Source organism: Cryptomeria japonica, chromosome 8 (assembly GCF_030272615.1).
Source record: "Cryptomeria japonica chromosome 8, Sugi_1.0, whole genome shotgun sequence".
NCBI lineage: Eukaryota > Viridiplantae > Streptophyta > Pinopsida > Cupressales > Cupressaceae > Cryptomeria > Cryptomeria japonica.
Window position 1 is genome coordinate 471,567,494 of NC_081412.1, and position 27,874 is coordinate 471,595,367.

At 37.6% G+C, this 27,874-nt stretch overlaps 1 protein-coding gene across 2 annotated transcripts; it reads right to left on the reverse strand.

Annotated features, from left to right (window-relative positions):
* Positions 1–15,457: 15,457 nt before the first annotated feature.
* Positions 15,458–20,842, reverse strand: LOC131079538 (bifunctional levopimaradiene synthase, chloroplastic). Of its 2 annotated transcripts, XM_058017511.2 has the most exons (15): positions 20,591–20,838; positions 20,431–20,487; positions 20,236–20,321; positions 19,583–19,901; positions 19,270–19,453; positions 18,940–19,157; positions 18,362–18,482; positions 18,158–18,270; positions 17,812–18,044; positions 17,610–17,722; positions 17,413–17,511; positions 17,038–17,253; positions 16,809–16,947; positions 16,219–16,467; positions 15,458–15,821 (listed from the first exon to the last, which is right to left on the reverse strand). In XM_058017511.2, exons 1-15 carry the CDS (start codon positions 20,748–20,750, stop codon positions 15,528–15,530), a joined length of 2,601 nt encoding a protein of 866 aa, XP_057873494.2. In that variant the 5' UTR covers positions 20,751–20,838; the 3' UTR covers positions 15,458–15,527. The 2 variants fall into 2 exon arrangements, with proteins under 2 accessions (XP_057873494.2, XP_057873493.2); XM_058017510.2 differs by having other exon boundaries at positions 16,809–17,253; positions 20,591–20,842.
* Positions 20,843–27,874: the final 7,032 nt, after the last annotated feature.

Consider the following 27,874-nt stretch of genomic DNA (forward strand, 5'->3'; position numbering starts at 1 on the left):
AGAGGTCATATGGTGTTCTATGACCCCTTAGGACACCATATATTGTCATATGGTGTCCTAAGGGGTCATATAGTGTTATATGACCCCTTGGGACACTATATGAGCCCTTAGGACACCATATGACCCCTAAAAAACACCAAATGGTGTCCTACGGGGTCATATGGTGATCTCTATCCCCTTAGGACACCATATGACCCCTTACGACACCATATAATCCCTCACGACACCATATGGTGTCCTAAGGGGTCATATGGTGTCCTAAGGGGTCATAGAACACCATATGACTCCTTAGGAGACCATATTACCCCTAACGACATCACATGACCCCTTAGGACACCATATGGTGTTATTAGGGGTCATATGGTGTCCTAAGGGGTCATAGAACATCATATGACCCCTAACGACACCATATGACCCCTTAGGACACCATATTACCCCTAATGACACCATATGGTGTCGTTAGGGGTCATATGGTGTCATAAGGAGTCATATGGTGTCCTAATGGGTCATAAAATATCACATGACCCCTAACGACACCATATTGTGTCTTGAGGGGTCATATGGTGTTCTATGACCCCTTAGGACACCATATGACCCCTAATGACACCATATGGTGTCCTAAGGGGTCATATGGTGTCGTTAGAGGTTATATGGTGTCCTATGGGGTCAAATGGTGTTTTATAACCCCTTAGGACACCATATGACCCCTAAAAACACCAAATGGTGTCCTAAGGGGTCATATGGTGTTCTATGACCCCTTAGGATACCATATGACCCCTAACATCACCATATGGTGTCCTAAGGGGTCATATGGTGTTATATGATGCTTCAGACACCATATGACCCCATACAACACCATATAATCCCTAACGATAACATATGGTGTCCTAAGGGGTCATATGGTGTTCTATGACCCATTAGGACACCATATGACCCCTAATGACAATATATGGTGTCCTAAGGGGTCATATAGTGCTATATGACCCCTTGGGACACTATATGAGCCCTCAGGACACCATATGACCCCTAAAAAACACCATATGGTGTCCTAAGGGGTCATATGGTGATCTATATCCCCTTAGAACACCATAAGACCCCTTACGACACCATATAATCCCTCACGACACCATATGGTGTCCTAAGGGGTCATAGAACACCATATGATTCCTTAGGAGACCATATTACCCCTAACGACATCACATGACCCCTTAGGACACCATATGGTGTCCTAAAGGGTCACAGAACATCATATGACTCCTAACGACACCATATGACCCCTTAGGACACCATATTACCCCTAATGACACCATATGGTGTCGTTAGGGGTCATATGGTTGTTGGCATATGGACACTCCAATGAGACATTGTGTGTGATTGAAGGTTTTGTCATTGATGGCAACCTTGCAATCCTATGGCATCGGCAAGACATTATACCGGCAAAAGCATTACACAGGCAACCTTGCAATCCTATGGCACCGACAAGACATTATACCGGTAAAGCATTATTCAAATAAGACAGTGCACCGACATCAGCAAGATCAATCTACATCGACACCGACACAGAAGAGAACATGTATACTGGCACAGAGGCCGACAAGATTTTTGATATGTAATATTTTGTTTATTATTGTTAGTCGACTTGGCAAATTGTAAAATGACTCTTGTATATAAAAGAGATCATTGTAGACATTTGTAGGATATGGATAGGAAGCATAAATAAATTATAAGGCAGACCTAATGTGCGAATTGTAGGTCAAGGGTATGTGTAAAGAACAGAGCAAGAACCAGTACTGAATCTAGCATTGAAGATGCTATTATAAAGCAGTACAAAATATTGGATTTGTGTAAATCCTCATTGTAAGTCAGTGTGACTTCTTATTGAGCAGTGAGCTCTAGGCAGTTGGCCTTCCTGCATGTGCAGGCCCCTATTGTAAGTAATATTCTCTTATTGGCCAGTAAGTGAATATTGTGGGTCACAAATCCCACCGAGGTTTTTCCCACATCGGGTTTCCTCGTTAAACATCTTGTGTTATGGTGTTCTTTTCATGTGGATGTTTTTGATTCTGTTATTTACATTAATTCTTGCATACCGATATATTGTTACTTTATGTTCTGCATATTCAGTTTTAAGAAAATTACATTACCAGTCAGATACTGATTCACCCCCCCCCCCCTCTCAGTATCTGTGGGAACCCTAACAATTGGTATCTATTTTTAGAAGCCTAACAGCTTGAGGAAGATCTTGACACCGGTAAAGATGGAAAATCTGATGAAGCAACTTGAAGGAGCTCTTACTGACTATGATGCAGAGAATTTGAAAAATATCAAATTAGAAGATGACTTAAAAGCAGCTCAGGACATTATTCAGGCACTTCAAGAAAATCTTACTATTACAAGAAATAAGAGGAGAGAACTTTGTGAAAAACTGCAAAATGAGAATGATGAAAAGGAATCACTAAATGATATGATAAGCAAATTGAAACAAGAGATCATGGCAACAAAAAATGAAATGCAGGATATGACTGTGAGATTTTGCAAAGAGATTGAGTACAGAAAGAAGAATGAAGAAGAGTTGACCAGAAGACTAAGTGATGCAGCAAATGAGAACACAAGACTTAGCTATGAACATGACATGTTGAAGACAGATCTGATGCATACTCAAAATGACTCAAATGAACTAATGAGACAAAAAGAAATCTTGGAAAGGGAATTGGAAACTGCAAATCAACACAAAGAAAAATTCAAGAAAAGCTCAGAAGAACTTGGTACCTTATTGAAGAATCAAAAACCCAAAGGTGACACTTCTGGAATTGGATTTGAAGTTGGAGAAAGCTCCGGTACTACAAATACCTAGGATCACAGCAAACCGGTAAGACCTTCTAATACTTACAAATTCAATGGAAAATGCTTTAACTGTAATAAATTTGGTCATAGGGCAAATGAATGTAGATCTAGGAGTTATCAGAACATCAATCCTCCCACCGGTCAATGCTCCAAATGCAACAAAATTGGTCATAACTCTAAAAATTGTAGAATGAATGTAAGATGTTATGTTTGTGGAAGATTTGGTCATTTATCAAATAAATGCAGAACACAAACCAGCATAGGTTATGGGAAAGCTATTCAGAAAAATAATGTAACTTGTTATGCATGTAACAAGATTGGTCATATTGCTAAATTTTGTAGAAGTAAAGGTACACCGGTAGATAACAAAAGCACTAGTTTGAAGGGTAAAGAAAAGGTTGAAGAGGTTAAGCAAGAATTCTCAAAGCAATGGATTAGAAAAGGTGATCTAAATATTGGGGATACTCCTCCACCTGTAGAACCAACAAATGCTCCATCGGCAGGACAATATGATGCTCCACCGGCAAGACAAAGCAATGCTCCACTGACAGGATGTTCTTCATCAGATTGAAGAAAATTATCTTGAGGGTTTGGCAATCTAATGACACGTGCTATTATTTCCTTGGTTAGAGAAAAAAAGTTGAAAATCATTCATTACCGGCAAATAAAGCTAAGCTAATACATTACCGGCAAGCAATTAATGTGGTAGGTAGCAGAAAAGACTTTATAAAATAAGGTTTTTGGCTCCATTTCATTTCACCGTGAATTCAAACTTTCAGAGAGTGCAAAGATTTCCGAGCTAAGGCATTCCGAGCAAAGAGGCAAGGCACTTCAACAATCAATCTATCCAAGGGCAGAAAAAGGTATTTATCATCATGGCATCTTCCTCTGCACCTGAATTCATAGCAAACCCTACAGTAGTCGAAGTTATAAAATGACCTAGGCCCGTGTTTCAGCTAGTTCCCGAGGTAGCTAAGAAAGATGACAACACAGGTGCTCTTTCAAAAATTCCAAAAGGTGTTATTTATGTAGAAGACCCTAGAATGTATATTCATTGCAACATAGAGGAATTAGGTGATGAAGAAATCAAAAACATGTATAAATCTGTTACATGTGACAACTCCCAGAATGTGAAACCTGAACATAAAATTGTTGAAACCCTAGGATTCACTGAAATCCTCTGCATTCCTGAATTTCCCAAGGAAGTGGTTAGGATAGTTTTAAGCAGGGTACATGGTTCATTCTTTTGGCTTGACTCAGTGCATAAAATCACAAAGGAAGCTGTGAAAGCAGTAACAGGGTTACTGTCCACTGGTAACAGACCTGACAAAACCAAGAAGGTCTCTAATGACTTAGTAACAAACTTAACTGGTGCAACATCGGATAAGAGATCATTGAGGGTTAATGATGTGACTGATACAAATGTTAGATTTGTTAGCATGATTTTAGGTTACAAAGCAACTCATGCTAATAGGCTTAACTCTGTTTCCAGTTTATGCACAAAAAGTGCTTATGACATGGTTAAGGACAATGTGAAAATTGATATCTGTGAATGGTTAAATGATGAGTTAATTGACAATTTAGCAAAAATCAAGAAGGATAAGAAAGGAACCTTTAGATTTGGAAATTTACTTGTATGCTTAATGCTACATATAACCAAACAGGCTCCTAGTATAGGCAACAAGGATTTTGGAATTGACATACCAGTAGGAAAACAATTGTCTAACTTATTCAACAACATGGGTGAAAACAGAGAAAATAATATCAATGAGTATTTTCAAGCACTAAAGGTCATAATGAATAAGAGGATCAGACTATCACAGGAAATTGTCAACAAATATAAGGATGATATATGCTTTCTAATAAAAAAGGATGAGATCTGGATGGAAGCAGTCATCCCAAGGACAATCTGGGTAACAGAGATGGGGTATGAAACAGATGACCACATAGTGGAAACTTATGCCAAAGCACTTCTGGAAGCCCCCAATGAACCAAAGGAAGAAGTATTTGGTAGTGCTGAGACCATTGAAAGTCAAATTCAATCTAAGAAGAGAGTGAAAAAGGTTGAGGCATTTGTGAGAAAAGGAACCAGACAAGCAAAAGCCATAAAAGAAGATGTATTAAAGAAAACCGGCATAACTAAAGATGAGTTGGCAGCCCAACAACCTGAAACTCATCTATCACCAGTATGTACTTCCTCAGAAGGAGATATGCCAGCAACTTTCAAAAGAGTTGTCAGGAAAAGAGATCCCTCACCGGTAACCACTCCTTCACCTAGAAGGACAAGACAAAAGCAACAATCCATAAGATCTCCGGTCAGGAAAGTCACACCTAAGAAGAAGTTGACCCCCAAAAAGAAGAAGAAGACAAACACTGACTTGGCCCCTCTTGACATATTACTGAATGAGATCATAGAGAAAGGTAAATTGAAAAACATAGGGAAAATCTATGACACCCTATCAGATGATGAGAAAGGACAAGTTGAAGAGAGTGTCATATTACACATGGACATATATAAAAAGTTTTTGTTGCAAGTCCTAAATGAAATTCCTGATGAACTATACAAAAGACTTGAGGCCAGAAGGTAAGGAATAATTGAGTTGGATAAGAAAATAAAAATAGAAAAATTACTTGCAGTATACCCAGTCAACTCTCCTAAGGAAATTGATGATCTGATAGCTCAGGCCAATCGGACAGTTTTTTCCACTGCACACCAGCAAATATCACTAATGGCAGGTAGAGTTATAGAAGTTTCAGAGGAAACGGAAAATGGTTGGGATATATTCTTGGTTGAAAAAGAAAAACAAGAAGAATATATGAATCCCAAGCCCATTCTAGTATATCAGAAGGACAAAGGGAAAGGTAAAGTTGGTGGACCACCAAGTATCAAGATCAGAGACAACTTACCCCCACCTCCTTTAAATACTCCACCGGTAAAAACAACAACTGCAGAAGATCAACCGGCAGCTGAGAGTATGGACACAGAGGATAATAATCCTAATCCTGAAGTCCTATATACTATGAATGTTGATACTCAGAAAATCAACATAGTGGTAGATAAGGATACAACAGATAAATCAGGAAACAAAGAGCAACCGGCAGCAGATTTAGAGAAAAAGATGGAATCTGGAACACAAACAGAGAAACCAACAGAGCTAAAGGCTCCAGAATAGATGCCAACGGTAAGAAATGATGCAGGAAAACCAGTGCTTAAAGAGATGGAGACACAAACAGACCTACCAGAGGTCAATACTAGCATGGTCACTTCCACCGGCACTCAGTTTGTTGGATCACCATCAAATGTAACAGAGGTATTGCTTGAATGTATCAAGAAAATAACTAATTATAGCTCACAAGCTTATAAAGCGATAGATGATTCAATTCCAGTTTTGAAATCAATAGCTCCCAATTGTAAGATAGACAACAAAGATTCTTTAGGCTAGTTGGATACACTTTGTAAATATATTTCTGGAAATTTTGAGCAAACAAAGGTAGAATCTATAAAGGAAAGTGTCGAAAAAAAGAGAAACAGAAATTCTATGAGGAAGGAATAAAGAAGTGTAACAGGGAATTTGACACACTTCTACCGGAATTGTGCAATTTATTGAAAGAGGACAAAACTCTGTACAAAGACACCTGTAAGATAAACTTTTTGACCATAGATGTAGACAAAAAGATGAGCAAGGTACAGGAAGAAATAAATAAACTTGCAGATAATTTTGTTAACTCACCCGATGCATTATCAGTTTTTGAGGAAAAGATAACAAATTTTGAGGAAGAATTGCTCAAATTAGAAAAGAGAAAGAGAAAATAATAAACAAGGCAAAATTCTTGAGATCTAAACTAAGTCCAAGATTGGACTATTTAGCATCTTTGCGGAAGGAAATCTCAGAGGCACTAACTTAGGGAAGCAAAACACCGGTAGAGCACTTGCAGCATCTCACCGGTATAGTATACAGAACTGAGACAGCAATAAAAGATAGCAAGAAGTTTATGGATGGAATGAACTTAATTTTGGGAGATATTCTTCAGATAATAACTACCCAACTACAAGGTTGAGGTTATGGACTGGTACAACTACAAAATCTACTAACCTTTGTCATTGATGCCAAAGGGGGAGTAGTAGGATGAGAAAATTCAAAGCACAGGGATCACATGCTCAGGGGGAGCTCCCACATTTTTGGTAACATTTTTGGTCTACACATTTTTGGATATCTTTTTGAAATTTCTCATGAGTGTTACCATCAATGCCAAAGGGGGAGATTGTTGGCATATGGACACTCCAATGAGACATTGTGTGTGATTGAAGGTTTTGTCATTGATGGCAACCTTGCAATCCTATGGCACCGGCAAGACATTATACCGGCAAAAGCATTACATAGGCAACCTTGCAATCCTATGGCACTGGCAAGACATTATACCGGAAAAGCATTATTCAAACAAGATAGTGCACCAGCATCAGCAAGATCAATCTACATCGGCACCAGCACAGAAGATGTACACCGGCACAGAAGAGAACATGTATACCGGCATAGAGGCCGATAGGATTTTTGATATGTAATATTTTGTTTATTATTGTAAGCCAACTTGGCATATTGTAAAATGACTCTTCTATATAAAAGAGATCATTGTAGACATTTGTAGGATATGGATAGGAAGCATAAATAAATTATAAGGCAGACCTAATGTGCAAATTGTAGGTCAAGGGTATGTGTAAAGAATAGAGCAAGAACCGGTACTGAATCTGGCATTGAAGGTGCTATTGTAAAGCAGTACAGAATATTGGATTTGTGTAAATCCTCATTGTAAGTTAGTGTGACTTCTTATTGAGCAGTGAGCTCTAGGCAGTTGGCCTTCCTGCATGTGCAGGCCCCTATCGTAAGTAATATTCTCTTATTGGCCAGTAAGTGAATATTGTGGGTCACAAATCCCACCGAGGTTTTTCCCACACCGGGTTTCCTTGTTAAACATCTTGTGTTATGGTGTTCTTTTCATGTGGAGGTTTTTGATTCTGTTATTTACATTAATTCTTGCATACCGGTATACTGTTACTTTATGTTCTGCATATTCAGTTTTAAGAAAATTACATTACCGGTCAGATACTGATTCACCCCCCCCTCTCAGTATTTGTGGGAACCCTAACAATGGTGCCATAAGGGGTCATATGGTGTCCTAATGGGTCATAGAATATCATATGACCCCTAACGACACCATATTGTGTCTTGAGGGGTCATATAGTGTCACAAGTGGTCATGTCATGTACTAGGATGTTAAAAGGGGTCATATGGTATCCTAGGGGGTCATAGAACACCATATGACCCCTTACGACACTATATATGGTGTCCTAAGGGGTCATTTGGTGTCCTAAGGGGTCATATGGTGTCGTTAGGGATCATATAGTGTCTTAAGGGGTCATATGATATTCTATGATCCATTAGGACACCATATGACCCCTTATGACACCATATGACCCCTAACGACACCATATGGTGTCGTTAGGGGTCATATGGTGTTCTATGACCCCTTAGGACACCATATTACCCATTTCATGTCGTTAGGGGTCATAATATATGGGGAAAGAGAGATGAGAGACCTCGATGACAAGAGAGAGGATTGAGATAGATAGAGCGGGCGAGAGAGAGGTGAGTAATGATACTTGATGTAGAGGTAGATAGGTGGAGAAGAAAGAAGTGAGAAACCTAGAGAGGGGAGAGAGAAAGTTGATGACATATAATGTAGAGAGAGAATACAAGAGGAAGAGAGAATAAAAAAGGTGGGGGAGTGAGATATATGTGGGGGTATGTATGGATGGGGAGATAGAGAGGGAGAGGGGAAGAAAGGAAGAGAGGTACCTAGAGAGGGGAGGGAGGGAGAAGATAAGAGATAGAAGAAAAAAGAGAGGAGTAATAGGGGACGGATGGAGAGGAAGACATGAAGTGAGAGACCTATGGAAGGAAGAGATAAAGAGGTTAGGGGAGGAAGAGAAGAGGAGGGAGTTCATAAAGGGATAGGGTTAAGGAGGAGGGAGAGAGAGATGGAGAGGGAGAGAGAGAACTATAGAGGGGACATATAGATAGGTGAGAGACCTAGATTGCAAGAGAGGAGTGAGATAGATAGAGGGGGATAAAGAGAGGTGGGTAACGAGACCTATATGTAAATGTTGATAGGTGGAGAGGAAGGGATGGAGAAACCTAGAGAGGGGAGAGAGGGCAGGTTGGAGAGTTAATGAACTAGACAATGGAGATAGAGAATAAGAGAGGAAGAGAGATAATGAGAGAGTTGGGGAAGGAGATATAAATGGAGAGGGGAAGAAAGGAATGGATAGATCTAGAAAGGGAAGGGAGAGAGAAGAGAAGAGATAGAAGAACAAATAGATGAGTAAGAGGGGATAGATGGAGAGGTAGAAATGGAGGGAGCGATAGACCTAGAGAATGAGGAGATGTATCTACGTTTGGAGAGAGAGAAGAGAGGGAGAGTGTTCATAAATAGACGGGGGCAAGGGAAAGGGAGAGAAAGGTGGAGAGGGAGGGAGAGAACTAGACGGTGGACAATTATATAAGTGATAAAAATAGAGGGGGAGAGAGAGGTGGGTAATAATATAGGGAGGGAGAGGTAGTGAGGTGAATAGGGGGGGAAGGAGAGCCCTAGATATGGGGAGAGAGAGGATAGAAGGGATCGGTAGTGAACAAGAGAAACGAGTTGGAGGGGAGAGAAATAATAAGAGAGTGAGAGAGAAGAGAGAGGAAGGGAGTCAATGATATAAATTAGGGTACAAGGAAGAGATTAAAGGTAGATAGGGTGGGGTATACCTAGAGAGAGGAGAGAGAAGTGAGAGTGACAAGAGAGGGAGAGAGATAGGTGTAGAGTTTAGGGAGCATAAAGATAGTGAGATATAGATCTAAAGAATGCTAATAGGAGCATGTTGATTACTAAAATTTGACTAAGTATGAAATTCAATATGATCATATAAAAAATAGAATCTACATTATAACTCCTATAGAGTTGAAACCACTCTCAAACATCCTGCTAATATATACATGAAATATAATTTAAAGTGACTTATGCTTAAATGTTTTATTTCATGTATATATTATCCTCTCGGGATGGGTATAACTTGTGCCCAAGTTGAAAAATTTGCATCACAAAACCTTCAAATTGGACAATGCAGGACATTTGGCGTGCGCCAAATTTAAAAAGTTGACTTTTCTCATTTGGCGCATGCCAAATGGGAAAAGTCAATTTTTTTGATTTGGTGAGCACAATATTTGGCGCTCGCCAAATTGCTTGCATTGGAAACCACCAACCCTTTGGGTTGGATTGTACTTGGGCATCCAACCCAAAGGGTTGGACGACCATTTCAAGCCCGAGACATGTTTTTAACAGAAGATTAGAAAAATTTCACATATTTTTGGCCATGCTCTCCATCAGGTTTGCACTCGTTTCAAAAAAACTAAAAAAAAACACCATAGAGACCTCGATCTCTCTCTTAGCTATCCAAGCATGTAACTCTTTTCACATTTTGATTTCGTTAAGGCTTTCATCTATAATTTCTTTTGTTAGTGTGTCCATTTTTTGTCAAAAACCAACATGCACTATTTTGGGTATAGTTTTTTACACGTTCATCGGATTTTGAAGAAACTTACATTTTTAGAAACTAGACTCCATTCTACACAATTTAAAAAAAAAGGTTTTTATTTTTTATTAGTTATCAATTATTTTAGGGGTGAGCACGCTCAAATTTCTATTTTTCAGGATGTGTCCACTTCCAAAATTAGTAAAAAATCATATACTCATTAAAAAATTAGTCGTTAATCTGGCATAAACTACAAGGTGTTAGCTAATTTCTCACCGAAGCGATTTTAAAAATTCAAAAAAAAAGTTAACATTGTAGGGGGGCCACAACATACGCTATGTTATGTTTTTTGCATAAAAATAGGACCACTTTTTGTGGCCCCCCTTTTTGAAGCCCTTAATCTCCACCATTTTAAAAAAAAATTAGTAGTTTAGAAAGTAGACTCAAAGAACTCTGACTCTTGTTCTTGTTGCATCTTCAAATTTGGAGTGTAACTATCTTCAATTTGTCATTGAAGTTCAAATTTTGTTGATTTCAGAAAAAAGTGGCATCTTAAGACCCCCTTTTGGTACCACAACTTGGTGTACATACCTCAGGTATAGGCATATTTCACCTTTCTCTCTTCTGCAATGTTTTCAAAATCAAAATGCTTCTCCATCTCTAAGATCCAATCCATCAATTCATCTGAATCTAACTTCCCATCATATTTCAGTGGGGTAAAATGAGGTTTAGTGTTCGCCCTACTCAAAACCCTTAAAAACCTTTCTTCATGCGGATCAACTGCCGGTATGTTTACTTGTTCTATCGAGGCTTCTTCTCCTTCATCTTCACTTATATCTTCAATATGTTGGCCTCTTCTCTAGGCTATCTCCACGGCTTCTAACCAGACTGTTATTCCTCTTAACATCTCCATCATAATGGGGTCTGCATTCCCACGTGCTCCATCATTCCTAGTTCCTCTTCATGCCATTGATTCATGCTAGTCCTCTGCAATTACAGGTTGGATACACAATCCACCACCCTACAACAAAATTTAGGACATGCAACCTCTAAAATGAAACTTCACTCTGATACCACTTGAAGCAGTCATCAGTGAGGAGGGACCTCAAAGAGATCAATCCATACCGGTCAGCAAGAGTAAACACAATGGAAACACAAAGATTTGATGGAGGCAATGCAAAACATAAGTTTTATTGCATGAAATTTGGTTACATCCAATCGATAACAACCGGGTTACAAAATACCGGCACACAGGTCTGGTAGAATAGGTCACAACCGGGACCTTGAATCGAAAGATCTATCTTCTATGTTCAATCTAGTTCCTTGATTCTCTGATTGATTACATTCAAGAACATAATTACAATTGTATGTATATATATATATATATATATATATATGTATATATATATATATATATATATATATATATATATATATATATATATCGATCCAACGGATCCAGTCGGCCCAAAAGGGATCAAAACCCAAAGAACAAGACCTAACATGAAAATAACAAAGGTCGGCCTCCGCCAAGAGATTCCTACAGAAAATCCAAAGGATGAAACATAGAAGGTCAGCCACACGCCAAGGAACAATGAAATCAATTCCCAAGGCTCCGTAAGCTTCAGAATGGGTTCTGATAGATCACCTGAATAGGTCTCAGGCAACCAGTAACAAGAAACTAACATGGAAACCGGTAGCGATATCTTGCCAGAAAGTGATCCAAATGCGATGTGGTCTGAAAGAAAGAAAGATGATCAAGTCTTCAAGTAGAATCCAACTCCATAGGATCCGGTGAGCCAAAACTGGGACACACAAAAAGGAAAACTGAAACTACAAACAGAAAACAAAATAGAAAGGAAAATGTTTTTGGTTGATGCAAGATTGTTGTGAACCAGGGATGTTGTTGCATCAGTTTTCATTAATTCAAGAGAAGCATCCTTAAATAGTGAGAACATAGTTACTATTGCACATATTTTCCTTTTGTGCCATTTATTATTTTATGATAACCAACATATGTTTTCATCTATGCTGATTTTAAGAGGCACAAAGACTCCATCTCAACAGGTCTTTCCATATAGTAGTGGATATATGCACTTGTGAGCTCACTATCACTTTTGTCTTTTATGAGATGATGCAAGATTTTCCTGCCTACATTCAATGATATAAAAGGATGGCTTCATATCACAAGTGGCAATTTATGAAACATGTGACATGTTTCTTGAGTGCCTATGTTGTGATCAGCAATAATATTCATCATAAAATTTTGGTATGTAAGTAATGCTTTATCTTGACAACTATCTGTATTTGCAAGTCTTTTTACTATGTCAGCATATGTTTCAGACCTTATTTCTGATTTAGATGCATATTTAAAGATATAATTCAGATCTTTTCTTGATGTGATGCGCAAGCAAACATGGGAACACCAAATTTCAAGCATCTAGGGATTGTGAATATTAAGACAATCATCATTTCTTACTGGTTTGTAACATTTATTCATTGTCTGTACTTAAGTTTGATATTGGGTATTCATCCTATGGAGCTTTATAACGACACTGCAATATTTGTGCATCCTTTGTAAGGCATGTATGCTATGTGCATTTCATATGGCTTTGTACAGTATTTAATAACTCTCCATAATCTAACAAGAGGTCCATGGAAAGGAGTTTGTTGGTTGAAAGCAAGCATGGATTATATGTAGCGGCATGGTATGTTCTATTGCATCTTTGAAGGTGGCTATGAGGGTTCCAAGAAGAAACATATTTGTCAAAGAAGCATCTTGCTTTGTCCACTTCATGTGTGTTGTCCCAATCGAGTGTGTCCATGTTTGGAGCACCCAAAAGCCATAGGAATCCATGGACATGAGAAAATCCGTGACGCTACCACTCATATTTGTACCAATATTCTTTAGCTTGCAACAACTTTTCAATAACCTCCTCATGGAAGGTTGTAAACGGTGCAAATATAATTATGTAATGTATGGATTTTGGATGACATTTTCAATTAGTTGCTTTCTTGAAGTTTTAGTTGGTGCACCATTGAAAGAAGGGAATAGTTTGTGTAGGTCAGACCATTTTGTATCTGGCGAACTAAAAGTAAAAAATAGTGTTGGGGTGTCTAGCTCATGGATCATGGCTATTAGTTGAACGTGATATATGTTCCAATATGAGCATGTACCTCACAACGATGCTCCAAAGCACATTAGCTGGTTTGCAAGTTGGCAATCAGGGACATGTTGCAGCTAGTGTCGAAGAGCCCCTAAAGAGTTTGGAACCTTGTCTTCGATATTTGCTCTCATAAAAACAACAACAGTTTGTTAGCTACAATGTCTCATAATCAGATTGTATAAGTAATAGTGGAATTGAACATGCGTTCCAAATCTATTGTCATGGTATCTAATAAGGTGCAAAGCATATTCATGTAGATGAATTTGTGTGGGTCTTGGTTGAAGGGGCAACATTGTCCCAGTTGGGAACAATGTTGGGAAATACATGCAAAAAAAACCCTCTGTATTGTATTCATTGATGGGAGAATAGTTAATTTCAAGCCATGGTACAATAGTTTGTTGTCTACCTTCAAATCATAATTTAGTTGTTTAATGGCTTGCAACTTCCTTGGAGGGTTTGACAAATTTGGGATGAAGGACGACGAATTTTCGTGTTCATACATGCCATCATCAAAATTGCATGTTGGTGTTGTTGCTAGTTGTGGCTCTTGCAGATTATAATCCACAATGTGTAAGATGTTTGACAAATTTGTACCCGAATCAAGGAGGAGCTCAACAACTTCAATATCAATGATAACATCAACATAGTAAGGGTCATTTTGAATTTTATACTTGAGTGCATTCATCACATTATATTTGTTGATGTATAGCGGTCATAGTTTTTGCCTTAAGTGTTGCTTCTACTAACCATGAGTATCTCAAGCTCATGCAACCTTTGTGGCAAGAGCCGAACAATACTTGAGCTATCTTGTGGGAAATTGATAGTATGTCCACTATATTTATATTGCCCTCCTCTTGCATGTGTAACTTGCAAGACTAGTGCCACCCTATCTATTAACATATCTTCAACTTGAGTGAGTATTTTTAGCACATCAAGTTGTGGCCCTAAGTCCATGTTGTTCATTGAAGAGAAACAATGGAGTCCTTTTTGAAGAAAACATCTATTGCATACGGTGTCTAGATGATTTGGTCTTATGGACATACCAATATAATTTAGTATTTAATTGTGGCTATATTCTATCCATCAACTTTCAAAAATAAAGGGGGTCCTACGTACACTTAACCTCCACATCCCTCATCGTTGCAACAACATATTATTTTTTATAAGTGCATCTTAACCCTTCACATTCAAACAACCTCCATCACAACCATCCATTCTTTAGTTTATCTTACGAAAACCGTTTCATTCATCCTCAACTATTGATCTTCCCATCACATTTCCACTATTCATTGCCTCTCCTAAAAATCTATAAATTGAAGTGTTATTCCATTCATTCATCTTTGTTAACTATATGTTATCAAAATACATACCTTTTGGGCATGATCATCCACATTTCAAACTATCATTGAAACAAATCAAATCTACAATAGAGTTCATTGGTGATGTTGTTCTGATAACTTGTATTATTTATTTATGTTGAATTCCTTTGTGTGCTCTATGTGAGGTTTATGTTGGCTTAATTGGAAAATTTTGTTTGCATGTGTTTCCAATTTGCATCTTCAAACTAAGAGCCTATAGCTTGACTATAATGTTTGTAAACACCTTACAAGGATTCATTAGATTGTAAGTGTCGTGTTTTCTAAAATTAGATCATTAGATTGACCAATTTTAAACTTCAAGCGAAGATTCAAAGATGTTACACACAATCATGTAGAAAGCTTATATGTAAATGATGCAAATTTTGATTCTTTATCCTTCAAAAAATTAAAGCATTAATAATTTTCTCCTATTATGACTTGTGAATTAAGAGGAAAAAGATGTCATAGGTATGAAATGTTCACCTTCACAAATTATAAATTCACAAAGACACAAATAAAAATCTAGGATTTCATTTTATTTTACGTTGACACTTAGAATTTCATTAACATAAGAAAAGGAATTTATTAGAGCAGGGGTTCATACAGAGTCTTTTTAATGAATTCTTTCATCTCCTCAGCGGCGTTTAGAAAGCCGTCTATATTCCTGTAAAACAATTGCATTACCCTGGCCGTGTTGAAAAGAAGAGTTCTGAAACTCTTGGGAATGTCTGCACGCATTAAAAAGTGATAATTCAATTTAGTAAGGGCATCCTCATTCACTCCGTAAAGATAATTCAGGGCTGCTTCTTCCGTGCATCCTGGATGATCATTTATGTAACATTGCACGCATGAAGCCAATTCCCCGCGATCTCTTTCCTCCTGAACCATTACACTTTCTTTTCAGTATCTAATATTCAAACATGGCCCGTCTTAAATCACACGTATACATTAAGTCTAAAAAAGTCAGTCAATTCAGAATGTTTCTATTGTGTGTCAATTTTTGCATCAATGTTTCGGATCACATTCAGTGATCTATCATCATCTCTGCATGCACTTTAACTCTTTTCATTCTGATGATAGACCACGGAATGTAATCCAAAACATTAATACAAAAACTGACACACAATTGAATTCGAAAACAGCTGATTGAAATATTTAACATTTTTAAATTAAAAATATAAGCTTAATGTATGCCATTTAAGCTGCACACAAAAATAAACATAGAGTGGAGTGCAAACAAGAGTAAACATAGAGTGGAGTGGAGTGGAAGGCCCACCTGGAAAGTTCTAACGTCGTTAATCAGACGCCCCGTGAGACTGACCAGATTGAGAAACTCTGCCCGGAAGTCAAATTTCTGGAGAAGGTGATCAGGAAGAATGTCTCCGGTAGAAAATATTGGGGTCAGGGTGGTTACTGCCAGTGCTATCGACTCCACCGCGTTCTCCCAATATTCATCTAATGATGGCGAATAACGCCTTTCCATCCACTCTGTTTCTGTTGTGTATCTCAAAAACAGATCCAACCACTGACCCAGATTTCAATGTTAGTTCATATTTCATTCAATTCCAAACAGAACAGGAAGGGTTTAAATCATAAGTTTATATTTTTAAGTTTAAAAGTGTTAAATATTGAAAATTGATTTGACATTTTTTAGGCTTAATATGTTGTTTACTGTATGTTGTCACATTAAGAAATAAGAATACATTTTTAGATTTAAAAGTGTTAAACACTCAAAATTAACTAATATTTCAAAATTAACTAATATCCTCTAAACTTAATTTGTTACTTAATATATATTGTTTAAGACTAACTGTAAATTATCAGCAAAATATAAGTAGCGAAGACCGAATGCAAACAAGAACTTACCTTTTGGCGCAGGTAAGGAAGCACGTCACGTCCTTGGAGCTCCTGTGTTCGTTCAGATATATCGATCAAAGTGTTGTAGAGGCCCATGAAAACTATTCTCATGTCCTTTGGTAGATGGTCTATTTGCAGTGGATCCCATCTGCAGCCAGCCCAAAAGACAAGATTGTTAATATGGCAAATTAATTCCTTAATCGGATAAAGTGAGATCATGGGGATTAAACGCAGCGACCTTTCAAAAGCTTCGTTGAAGAGCTTGGCCTGTTCCAGAGTTGCATAGGTGTCATATAAGTCGTCTGTGATAACAGCCATGATTCCGGCTTTTGCATAAGCCAGTCTACAATCGGTGTATTGTGGTTCAGGCATTACTGCTGCAGCAGTCCAGTATATTGCCACTTCTCTGTGACGAGTAAATTCCAGCTGCGGGAAATTGCAAGCCTTGTACCATCTTAAACAACACAATAAATCAATCTCATCTTAATATCTTTCACCTAAGATCTTCGCAAAAACCCAAATTAAATTAAATTTTTGGCGCGGTCTTCATAACAGGGACTGCTTTTTCTCAAAATATATATATACAGACCCTTTTTAACTACTCCATAGTTACCTCTTAATATGTTGAATTTCGGATCTGTGGATAGCCTGAACCCGGTTGAAGTTGAGTTTGGCCACTTCTAAATACTTTTCGTTGCTTGCATTTGGCATTCTGCAGCACATTCAGCTTGGATTAGCGGTCTCAAATACAAAGAAAATTGATCAGACTATACTCATAACAAACCTTGGTAGTCAGAAACTGTATCTTACTGATATAATGTCTTCCCCAGCCATAAGTCATTGGGATTAAACACTTCTATGTGATTTCTAGTCATCAGCCAAGGCATATTTCTATTCCATCGAGCAAACAAAGCATATTCAACCTGGATAAAGGAGGAAGCAAATCGTCAGTTATTAGAATTTTGATCAAGTTCAGTAGTAATATTTCAGAGAAGGAAGCGATTCACAGCACCTCTTGGCGAAGGTTATCCTTGATAGCCGTCGCCTGAGATAAGTTGTTGCTTTGCAAGGATTTGGCCAGGTAATCTTTGGCAAATGCACCTATTTCTCTCATTACATTTTCTCCCGGAAAGTTAACCTGTGAGCATCTATACAGGCTCAGCATGTCGATTGCCCCTGCTCCGTTTTCATTATCAGACAGCTTACAGAGTTCTTCAGCTTCGCCTTTAATGTTTTGTAGAACGTCTGCCAATTAAAGTTAATAGAGATTAAGACCGACCTAGTTGTGGAAGTTAAGAACTCGATTAAGTTTGTATCGAGTACCCATCTAAATCATTTGCATACAAACACTTGTCTACCTGAAGATACAGTGTAGCCGAACATCCTGAGAAGCCTGAAGCCCGTGGCTGTGACATCAATATCTGGAACCATGCTTTCCCTTCCAAATCCAACGCCTCTTTCGCCCCAGTACCTAGTATACAAATGAGAAGATTTAAAACAATCTAAAAAAAGGTTGGATTTTTATACCAAAAATCGCAACCAGAGGAGAAGCTATTACTCACTGGAACACATAGTCCAATGCTTGTTTGATCTCCTTTTGGAAATGGCGTTCAAGCCCCAGACATTCAACACTATCAACGGCTCTCAAACGCTCTGCTATATCCACTGGATACATGCAGGGGACTGCCATTCCAACATTTCAGTTTTAGAAGTCGATACTCTTTTCAATAATTAAGGCGTGAGTACTAAAGACATGAACAATTACCATGGTCTCTCTTATTTATCACTTGATGAGTCTAAGGGGCTCTATAATGGATGGTTTATAAGGCACAACACTTGCTGAAGGTTTTACAAATGGGATTGCAAGTTGAGTGGGTTTAATTTTGGAGGAAACTCCATGGTTAAGTGGTTCAAGTTGGAGTAGTTCTGGGATGGACCTATGCTTCACTCATGTGAGCATTACCTAGATGCAATGAGTGCTAAGTGTACCATTCATTCTTCTCATGAGAAATGGGTTTTTGTGAATGACTACTCATGAATCATGGATCAATAAATTTGACTCAAAAACTAGACAAATGAATCCTGATACCAATGTCATAATTTGACTTGCTGTGAAAAAAATCTCCTACTTATCAATTACCATGATCTTCAAACTTTGTAACAAGGTCCGTCAAGAATTGTAGGCATTTCTTATCTCCGGTGTGCATAAAAACACAAGCTGTAGATGCTGGCGAGCCTGAGAAAGACCCATCCTTGGATTGCAATTTCAGGATGTCTTTCCAATCGACTACTTCTTGTATGCCTTCCAGATACTGCAACATTGCCGTGGGCTGGGTGTGGAGCTCTTCAACAGATGCTCTAATTCACACAATCATATTCAATCAGTTACATCTTTTTCGTTTATAAGTGTGCCTTAAAACAAGAGTACACGTCACAAATAGTTGGAACAAAGAATGGGGTAGAATTTCACTTTTTCAATTCAAAGTCCCTCTTTTCGTTTATTTCCTTGATGATAGACAGGTCGTAAGGAAGATCCAAACCCAGATATTTGGCTTCATTCAATAGTGCAGGGAAAACCATCTCAAATCCATGGTGACCGACTGCTACTGCTTCTTTAATCATTCCTTCTGTATTTCTCCGTAAGAAATCAAGACCTGCTATGGCCCAGATATTAACTTTTCATCTGTTTTAAGGGTAAATCTCTTTTTATTCTTGATTGGTAATTTAATGTGCTGGATAGAGGTTGCCAAATGGAAAGACGACAAAAGAAAAATTGTAATTACCTCTGTGCAGTTGATTGTTTCCAACGCCCCAGAAGGTGAGAGTAACTAGGCAGGCAAGAGTATTGAGGAATCTATCACATGCTAAAAAGCGACGCTCCTCTCCCCAGGAACCATCCGGTAACTGATTCTCAAGAATCCAGTCCACCAATTGGGGAAATTGGGGTTCGGCTGAGCCATCAATGGCAGGCACTCTCGCTACCCACGCAGTATCGTATGCGGACGAACTAATTTTCCCATCTTCCACTAAATTAAACACCTCTAATTTCATCTCCGCAACCAATGCCTCTATTCGTTCATCCTGCATCTCATCTAATGCTGCCTGAAACAATTAACAGTCAATTAGATCATTAGATTTTCACAATCTATTAGTCTATCTGATTAATACTTGTTGGAATTTTCTGGATTTGATTGTGTTCCTACACAAATCCAGAAGCATTATTCAATAGTAATTGTAATTGACCAGTTTTGCTACATCTAACTGCATATCTTATCCTTTATTTCCTCTAGGATTTTTCAGGTTCGACATCTTTCAGGTACAAATTGAATCTCAAAAATTTGTGATAAATGTAATTTTCAATCCACAAGTCGTACTGCCAAATGTTGATCCGTCTAAATTGGGAAGGGAAACCTATTTATAAATCCATATTTCATACCTCCTCCAGTGTTGCATTAAAATGAACATAATCTGGTTTCCCGGCATTAGGATAGATTTTAGGCTCCGGATGCGCTGTCGCTGCAGCTGCAATAATGATGACCATGAATTATTCATCGGCCGAATAGTTTATACATTTATACTCAAAAGCAGAAAAAAGAACACCGGAAGATAGTTATTTTCTGGTGGGTGTTACCCTGAAGAGTTTTCCCATTCTCTTCATCAACAACAGATGATGGCATGTTGTGGCAATCTGCAAACAATTGAAAAAATCAATACTTAGTAATCAAGTTTTGAGTCGGAGAATGAATTACAAGCAGTTAGAAGAGAGGCGGATAATTAAAAATAGTACCCACCTAAACTCCTTGCGCGCAAGTAGTTTGTAAAAGGCGAGCGACCATTGGAAAGCCGTTGTGTGGATTTAGTACTAGGCTTAGAAACCAAATTGAGCCGGGGCCACAAAGTGTGAAGCATTTTTACAGAAAAAACATTAATATGAAGAGTTTTGAGTGACATGAGGATGAGGAGGAGGAGAGGCCTTTATCAAGGCTGCACCGTGCATGCCCTGCCAAAACCTGATTAGATTCTGCATAGGGGAGAAAGATCAGATTCTGCATAGGGGAGAAAGATCAGTAGTTGAACTGGATCCAATTGTCATTATAGCAATTGTACACATAATATTCAATCTTACCACAAATTTATATTATATATTATAAATAAATAGTTCACATAAATAAATAAAAAACCAAATGTTGGTCAAAATAGACCTACACTTAAATGTTATATAAAAAGTACAAATATATATTCATTAACAAGCAAAATAAATAGTTTTTTGTTTAAAATAAAATATCATAACTATCCACTATAAGTGTGTCATTTAAAATATATGATGCTAATTTAATAAAATAAGATACTTGCTTAAGCAAGTATTGTTGTCATAGTGAAAAAATAGTATTCCTATGTGTACAACTATTGGGGTAGCAATGTATATTCATTGGAGAATTTCATATTAATAATTTGTCCTATCACAAATATAAAAGGTGAGCACAAAAAATACCTTGTATTTTTCCATGAAATGAGAAGCATTTTCAACAAGTGGATATCAATTTCAATTTTGTGTAAGTAATTTTATTGATGATTGTTAATATATATTAAATGTTTAATACTTTTAGACTTAGACCTGTATAATTATGTTCACTTTTTTTAAGTAAATCATAATAAAAATCTATGACATTTGCAATCTGTATATATTCATTTTATCTTGGAATAAGACATTTGCAGTCGTCTGTATATATTCATTAGATTGTTTGAACACATAGAATATGAGCACGTGTGTTTGTTTGTGGACTTTTTTGAATTGTTTTTATTGAAGTTGGTTATAATTAATTAATTAAATTATCATTTTTTAAATTTATTTGATTGTGAATGAATATGTGGGCATCTCATAATCATCTGTGTACTCATAATAAAAAAAAGTACAACTATTTTTTCAAGCGAGATGGTTAGAGACATTCATCTGTGTATGAGCACTTTTGGAACAAAACTGTTAGAGGATCTGGTAATGGATTTTGAATAATAGGCCAACAATCTCCAACAAACGAAACTAGAAAAAAAAATTGTAAATTTATAACAATTGACATTTTTTTCTTCTTTAGAAATATAATTATATAACAATAAGCAATCACTTTAAGAAGTGAATCAAGAAAGAAATATCTATTATAATTTATTTTAAATCAGTCTAGTAATAGACTAAATTTGAATAGTGTGGAAATTATAACTGTGAAACCAGAATGTCTAGTGAATTATTTATTGCAATGGATTTCAAAATTCACCAATGGATTTCTGATGAAATGTAACGCCCCTCCACGAATCATTCTTATGATAGTTATGTTAGATGCTAATGAATCTCATGTGTGCTTTTGACTTCTTTATTGATGATTGAATTCCTTTTGATTGAGATGTTTTATGATGTTTTGATTTGATATATGTTGGTTATGCACTTTATCTTTATCGATGATTAGATGTTAGATTTTATTTATGTGTACTAACCCATGCACTAATATATTTGCTTAACTTATGAGATGTGTGATGCAGGAGCATCTCCGGTTCATAGCAATCTTCAATCAACCAAAAACATTTTCCTTTATGTTTGTTTTCTATTTGCAGTTTCACTTTTCCTTTGTGTGTCTCGGTTTTGGCTCACTGGATCTTGTGGAGTTGGATTCTACTTGAAGACTTGATCATATTTCTTGCTTCCAGACCACATCACATTTGGATCATTTTCGGCATGATATTGCTACCAGTTTCCATGACAGTTTCTTGTTACCGATTGCCTGAGACCTATTCTGGTGATCTATCAGAATCTATTCTGAAGCTTGCGGAGCCTTGGGTGTTGATTCCGATGTTCCTTGGTGTGTGGCCGACCTTTTCCCGCAATCAATATTTCATCCTTTGGATTTTTTGGAGGAATCTCTTGGTGGAGGCCGACCTTGTTTATTTTACATGTTAGGTCTTGTTCTTCGGGTTTTGATCCCTTTTTGGGCCAAATGGATCCTTTAGATCGATATATATATTTGTAATTATGCATCAAAATGCAATCAATTAGAATTAGGGAGAGAATCAGATAGTTAGACTGTGCGTAGAAGATAGATCATAAGATTCAAGGTCTCAGTTGTGACCTATTCTACTAGGCCTGTGAGCCAGTATGTTGTAACTCAGTTGTTACCAGTTGGATGTAATTGAATTTCATACAATAAATCAATCTGTTTTGCATTGCCTCCATCATATCTTTGTGTTTCCGTTGTGTTTACTCTTGTTGACCAATCCAGATTGATCTCTTTGAGGTCCCTCTTCATCGGCGACTACTTCAATGTGTCATGTGTTAGATTTCATGTTATGTGTTCGATTTTGTATGGGGTGTGAGGGGATGATCTTTTGTCACTCACTTTGAAGAGACACGAAATATCATGATTCCATTTCATCAGTGTGCATGTAATTGCTGGTTATATGCATGTTGTTTGTATATATGCTCTTCTCAGTGATGCAGGGTTGCAGGTACAAGGCATAGACTCCACTTGTTTCTTAGGTATGAGCGTGGCTACATAAGCTTGATGAAAGTTGTGGGAGATAGCATAAGGCCCATTTCTCAACCCTAGCCTTGCTCAATACTAGAGTAATGTTCCATGTCTTGTGTCTACCTGATCAGAACGCCACTTAGGCAAAATATTATAACCTTGGTATGTTGCATGTGAGTATGTGTTTGTGTTTCATTTGGGTTAATTTATGTTGGTAGATTTTAATTATAAATTTTCATTATATAAGGTACTATTTGATTTATGATAATTTAATTTATTTTCTTATGTTTGCGTGTATAAAGATTAAATAAAATATATATTTGTTTGGATAGTTTTGCCTTATTAATTAATTAACAAATTAATATTAGTGTTCTTAATAACTAAATAAATATGATACCTTGCATGCTGAAGGTTGCTATTGTGGCTGATCCTTGCAGGCCCAAGATTGATCATGTACCTGTTGCTAATATGGAGGACAGTGATCCGGTGCATCCGACGCCCTCTGATACAAATCCAGCTACCCGTGGCTTGGGGCCAGTGGCCGTTACCGTGTGCAAACCCTTGGCTTGCAGGGTGTCTGCTGATATGGAAAGGAGATCATCCACAACTCCTTTGTGTTTGAATCTCATGGTCCGATTTGTAGGTTTCGAGGCTTTTGGCCAAGCCTTCCTCAGCTGCACACTTGGATTTCCCAAAGCTAGGAACCGATCTTAAAGGGTTCAGTTAACATTTTTCCCGCAGCCAAGATTTTTTTCATTGCTAAATTTGAACATGCAGAGGATAGATCAAAAATTTTATGTATTAACCCTTTCAACTGGGAGGAAAAATTTGTTTTGATGGTTAAACCCTAGTTCTCAGGTTTTAACCCATCTATTGATTCATTGAATGAGATTCCTATCTAGGTTAGGCTCCCTAACCTTCCCCTTCATCTATGGACGAACTCTCTACTAGAGGAAGTGGGGGAGGCTTTAGGCGAATTCCTAATGATTGATAAGGATTCTTACCAAATTTATCATTCTATTTATGCTCAAATTTTGATTAACATTGATGTTTCTAAAGGGCTTCCAGCTGAGATAGAGATTGAATCTTCCTTGGGATCTTGGGTCCAACTGATTGACTTTGAGGGTATCCCCTTTAGATGTCGAAAGTGCTTCCAGACTGGACATGTTGTTGCACGGTGTGAAACAGATTAAAAGAAAAAAAGATTTGCTTCTCGGTGGAAGGGTGCCTCCTCTGAACACTATTTTGTTAAAAAGAAAAGCTTCTCCCAGGTGGTTGCATAGGTTCCTCAGGCCGATGAGCCTCTGGCTACTGCCTCTGTTTCTGGTGTAGCTTTGCCTTAGTAGTGTGTAGAGGCTTGCGGTGGCATCCCGATTGATCATTTGAAGAATGTTGGATCTTCTTCTTTGGTGGATAACCTTCCCGCTTCCCAGATTGCTACTGGATATTTATCTGATTCTTTGATTTTTGTTGTCCCTACCTCTCTGGATGTTGGCTTTATTCCTCCTCATGATGGGAGGTCCTCTATTCTGGACCCATCCCCTTGGCAAAAGGCTGCTTCTAGGGTTGAGGAGCGATGGATTAGTGTTAAAAGTAAAAAATCTAAATCGTCCTTGTCCTCTTTTGATATGACCCTTTGATCCCACAAGGGAAGGTCAAATTCTTGATCCATCTTGGTTGGGTTGGGGTTGCTGGTCTTTTGCAGCCCGCTGGTTTTTGTTGGGGGTCCTTCTTATGTTGTACCCCATCTTTTGTTTGGTTATGCCAAGTCTCATTTGTGTTTTGTTTCTTTGAGTGGACTTTCAAGTTTATCTTTCAGTTCGGGTTGCAGGTCCTTCCAAAACATGTCTTGTATAGGGTTTCGGGTCCTTTAAAACCTGATTTTCCTTAATCAAAAACAAAATTAATATAATAAAAACTAAAAATATTTATAATGAAAACTAAATAATTATAATGATGGAAATTAATAAATAATTAAATATAGGGATGGAAAGTTAAATTAATTAGATATAATGAAAATAAAAAATGGGAATTATTAAATTGAAGTAATTTAAATGGGAAATTAAATATAATGAAAATAATAAATGGGAATTATTATATATACTAATGCAAAGTCAACAGGGAAACTTGGTGTTATTAGGCCTAGGCCCACACACTAGGCTCCACTTACCCCCCAAGGCAAGATTTGAGGTTTCTTAATGCAAGGAAAGACATCACACCAAATTTGTGTAACAAGATCCATCTATCAACCCCTTAAGCCCAACACCTACAAGGCTAAGGTATCACCAAACACATGAAATGAACTCACCAACTTGTGGGATGGATTAGAGGGCTTCTTCAACACACAGAGAGATGGACTAGTGAGGGAGGCCTAATTGCATTAGGTCAACCTAATTGGTTTTTGCGCCTTAATTCTACAAACTCACAAAGGAATTCCCAAACACATGGAGGTTTCAAATACCCTTTTTTAAGTTCTTCAAGACTTCAAACTTTCAAGTTCCAACCCTTAAGGAAAATGTTTGAACCCCAAATCAGTCCTATTAGGTCTATAGGCCTAATTGGACAGGTTTGCAAAGGAAGTACACCATCGATGACTTATCCAAGTTAGGTTATGGTTTTGGAAGTGATGTCTTTCTCTAAAAACACCAATTAAAGCATTGGTTTGGTTGATCCATCTCAAGTCTGCACTGTATGCATCAATTTTCTACTTAACATGGGTCGATCACACGAGGATGCTCGACTAGGGTTAATGTTTTCTCACACCTACCCACACTCTCCTGCACAAGGCTTTTAGAATCTTAAAATAAATTCTATATACTTGTCTTCCCCCCAGGGCTGAAAGTTTTCCACAAGGGAGAGTCAAGTTAGAGGCATATGAACATAAAACTCTAGGTAAGGGGAGGGTTCCAGACCTGGTAGCAAAGATTTATCTCTATAACATCACAAAATCCACCAAAATGAATGAAATAAAATCTAAACTTACTCTAACACATCCTACTATATTTCTATGCACATATTACTGCATCCCCAATCTGATAACACCACATGAAGTACACAAAGAATGTGAAATTGCACAAAAATATGTGTTTTCATTCAACTTAAATCTCCAAACTTTCTCTTACCGCCATGTCTTTGGCCTTGTGGGCCTAAGTATCAACTAACTTCCTCAACTGATTTTTTTGAAAGTTTATGACCGTTGGGAGGAGTGGTTGGCCAAAAGACAAAGGTTACATTGTGTTGTCAAGAATGTTGCAACATTCTTGTCAACTTAACAATTTTGATCATCCACATTATCAACCCAACCAATTTTGAATCCACATGATCCAAAGTGACTCAAAAGACTCAAAACTCCTATTCCTATTCATTCTTGACCTTATTGATGAGATTTGACCATGTAGGCTTATAAGTGCCAAACATGTCAAAGGCCTTTCAAAGTGGGTCTTATTACAAAGCAAAAAGTTCAAAAATGGTCTATAGGACCTTGACACATCTAAACACCTTGTTACATCCTTATACTCATGACATACCATGAGTGGTGGTTTGGTTTGAAGGTGCTCTTGCACCATACTCCTCGGGTCGGTTGATCTCAAGTCCTCTTGAGATGAGTTCCTCTAGGCTACTACCATGCTTGATGATGTCTGCCTCATCCATTCACACTGCTTCCTCTTCAGGGAGTCCCTACCACTTCACCAAGTATTATTTATAGATCTTTCTTTGGGTCTTCTTGATAATCTTTGTATCCAAAATGCAATCAAGCTTCAAAGGTTTTCTTGATGGGAACTCCTTGAACAATTCTTCATCTTCCTCATGATGGATACTTGCTTCTGCACCTGCAACAACATCCCTTTTATAGGGTGATAAGTTTGCAACATTAAAAATGGGTGAGATTCCAATGTTAGAAGGTAATTCTATCTTATATGCATTCAAACCAAACTTTTGGATGATCCTACAAGGACCAATCTTTCTCATCATCAACTTGGTATGCTTGTCCTAAGGATGTCTTTCTTTCTTTAGATATGCCCACACCAAATCTTCAATCTGAAACTGTACATCCCTTCTCCTTTTATCTGCCTTATCTTTGTATTTGTCTACTGATTTTTGCAATGTGGCCTTGACCTGATCACAAATCTCCCTTATACTCTTCGTGAAGTGTTCACCATGTGCACTATTTTGGCCATCATTAGGCAAATTTCTTAGTTCTAAAACTCCTCTAGGATGTATGCCATACATTATTTGAAAAGGGTATTTTCCTATACTCCTATTAATGGAGTCATTGTAAGCATATTCTACCTGAAGTAGAATTGTATCCCACTTCTCTCCATGTTGTTTGGTAAGGCATCTTTGGAGACTACCAAGTGACCTATTCACTACTTCAATTTGGCCATCTATTTGGGGATGATAGGCAGAAGCAAATAACAAATTTGTACCCAATTTCCTCCATAAAGTCCTCCAAAAGTGCCCTGCAAACTTAACATCTCTATCTAATACAATGTTTGATGGTAACCCATGGATCCTTACTATTTATTTGAAGAAAATTCCTACAACAGGTGAGGCATCATTGGTGCT

Bases quoted from the DNA above. Each gene is read 5' to 3' on its own strand.
- LOC131079538 (XM_058017510.2), bottom strand. From the start codon at position 20,750: ATGTCACTCAAAACTCTTCATATTAATGTTTTTTCTGTAAAAATGCTT. The intron at 18,271-18,361 runs GTGAGTAATAGC...TTTGTATACTAG, and splicing joins GCATTGGACTATGTGTTCCA to GTACTGGGGCGAAAGAGGCG. The intron at 16,468-16,808 runs GTAAGTTCTTGT...AATCTGGGTCAG, and splicing joins TTCCTTACCTGCGCCAAAAG to TGGTTGGATCTGTTTTTGAG.